The sequence below is a fragment of the Eriocheir sinensis genome, chromosome 49 (genome assembly GCF_024679095.1).
Source record: "Eriocheir sinensis breed Jianghai 21 chromosome 49, ASM2467909v1, whole genome shotgun sequence".
Taxonomy (NCBI): domain Eukaryota; kingdom Metazoa; phylum Arthropoda; class Malacostraca; order Decapoda; family Varunidae; genus Eriocheir; species Eriocheir sinensis.
Window position 1 is genome coordinate 5,488,642 of NC_066557.1, and position 2,500 is coordinate 5,491,141.

Sequence of the window (2,500 nt, forward strand, 5' to 3'; positions counted from 1 at the left end):
CGACACTTTTTTTCGTCTGTCAGTCTCTCACCTCTACAGTTTTCTCTTTTCTCATCTCTCCCTCACTCTTCCAACCTCTTCTCTTCCCACCTTCTCCCGTCCTCTCCCCACTCTCCCATCATCGTCTAGCTCCTCCCCTCTTCCCCATCACATTTCATATTTAATAGTGAGCTCTTCCTTGCGCTCCCCTGCTTACCCTTTATCCTCTAATTTTTACCCCCCTCTCAGATATATAACTACTTTGCATTCTACTTACTCTCCCAACCTTTCCCAGCATAATCTAGCCTCTCTCAGTCTAACATCCCTCTCTCGCAACATCTCTCAGCATCACTTGATCTCTCCTAACATCCCTCTCGCATCCCACATCTATCCTCTACTCACAGTTTATATTAATGGTAACTTTTTCTTTACCCTTCTTTTTTTTACCATTCTTTTTCCTTCCCTACAATATTTATCTATAAGAATCCTCCTTTTTTTTCCCGTCTCACTCTGTCAAGGTCTCCAAGTCTGTCCTTGCATGTTCTAACCTCTCCTAACAAGTTCTGACATCTCCCAGCCTCTCCAATTACCTCAGGATTCTCCACCCCTCTCCCAGCTCTTTTCATCAATTTTCTTTTTTCTCTCTTTATCTCATTTCATTCCCTATCTCCATTCATTTATCTCCTCTCTCGTTTCATCCCTTTTTCTTTATCTATTTGTTTATCCCTTTCTTCTTTTCTCTTTTTCTTTCTCTTTTCATACTTGTCTCCCTTCCTCCCACTCACTCTTCATATCTCCGCACTCCCAAGGCTCTCCCAGCATCCCCACTCCTTTTTCAGCCTTCACTTTCACTTTCCCCTCCTCCCTCCAGCTCAGAGTTCATATCAGTGGTGACCTGTGACAGTAACCTTCTCTCTCTCTCTCTCTCTCTCTCTCTCTCTCTCTCTCTCTCTCTCTCTCTCTCTCTCTCTCTCTCTCTCTCTCTCTCTCTCTCTCTCTCTCTCTCTCTCTCTCTCTCTCTCTCTCTCTCTCTCTCTCTCTCTCTCTCTCTCTCTCTCTCTCTCTCTCTCTCTCTCTCTCTCTCTCTCTCTCTCTCTCTCTCTCTCTCTCTCTCAGCATCAAGCAATCTCTTACAGCAATTTCTAACCTCTCCCAGCATCCCTCGAGCATCTCAATCTTTCACTCGCAGCATCCATTTTTCATCTCCCAGCATCCCTCTAGCATCTCAACCTCCCACTCCCAGCATCCACTTCCTCCATCATCTCCCAGTCACAGCATCCACTCCCCATCATCTCCCAGTCACAGCATCCACTTCATCATCTCCCAGTCACAGCATCCACTTCCCATCATCTCCCACTCACTGCATCTGCGCACACAATATCCACTCTCCCCTTCTCCCTGTCACTTCCAGCATCCACTCTCCCTTTCTTTTATCTCCCACACTTTCTTTTATCTCCCACACACAACATCCACTCTCCCTTTCCTCTCCCTCCAACTCCCACCATCCACTTTCTCTTCCTTCTCCCTCCCACTCACAGTTCATATCGATGGTGACCTCCTGCGAGAGTGGGCGCTGTTGGTTGTTGTTCTGCGCCTGGCAGGAGAACACCTTCATGTGGTGCGCGCGGTTCACCTCCGGGATGCGCAGCTCTGACCTTATCTGACCCTTGGCCGTAACCTCACTCTTGCGCTCCACCAGTAGACGGTCCGACCACCAGGTGACCGTGGGCTGGGGGCGGCCTGGGGGGAGGATGAGAAAGGGAACACGTGAATGGAAGGGAAAATTGGAAATGGTTATGGTGGTGGTGGTGAATAAGGGGGAAAGGGAAGGCTGGATTAAGACAAGGTTAGAATATGGACGAAAAACGAAGAAAGGAGGAAAGGAAGGAAGATGAAGGATGGAAGGTTAGAGATATGGAAGGAAAGGGAGGAAGAAGAGATTGGAGGAGAGAATTGGAGGTGGTGGTTGTTGAACTAGATTATAAGGAAAGGAAAGGCAGGAATGAAGAAAAGTTAGGAGTTTGGAAGGAAGGGGAAGTAGGGAAAAAAATGGAGAAGAGAATAAAAAGGAAATTTGAAGATGATGGTGGTGGTGTTAGGAGATAAGGGAGGATGTAGGATTAAGGAAAGGCAAGGGATGTAGATGGAAAGGGAGGGAAAGGAGGTGAGGGAAGAAGACTAAGGAAAAAAAAAAGAGGAAAATTAAAGATTGTGGTGGTGGTATATAAGGGAGGATGTAGGATTAGGGAAAGGCAAGGGATATAGATGGACAGAGAGGGAAAGGAGGCGAGGAAAGAAGTCTAAGGAAAAAAAAAATAGAGGAATATTGAAGATGTTGCTGATGGTAGAATAAATATGAAGGAAAAAGGAGACTTGAGGAAAGGCTTTTGATATGAAAGGAAACGTAGAGAAAGATGACAAGGGAGGAAATCTTAAGGGAGAGCAGGCGAATGGGGAAGAAAATTGGAGTTGGTTGTTGTTGTGGATTTGGTAGGGAGGAGGAGGGAGGGTTAAGGAAAGA

At 46.4% G+C, this 2,500-nt stretch overlaps 1 protein-coding gene across 1 annotated transcript in view; it reads right to left on the reverse strand.

The window, feature by feature from the left end:
• LOC126981744 (uncharacterized) overlaps positions 1-2,500 on the reverse strand; it is a 457,088-nt gene that overhangs the window by 115,544 nt on the left and 339,044 nt on the right. Inside the window, exon 6 of the mRNA XM_050833266.1 lies at positions 1,516-1,719. Coding sequence (XP_050689223.1) covers positions 1,516-1,719 — 204 coding nt within the window. The remainder of the gene's footprint in view (positions 1-1,515; positions 1,720-2,500) is intronic.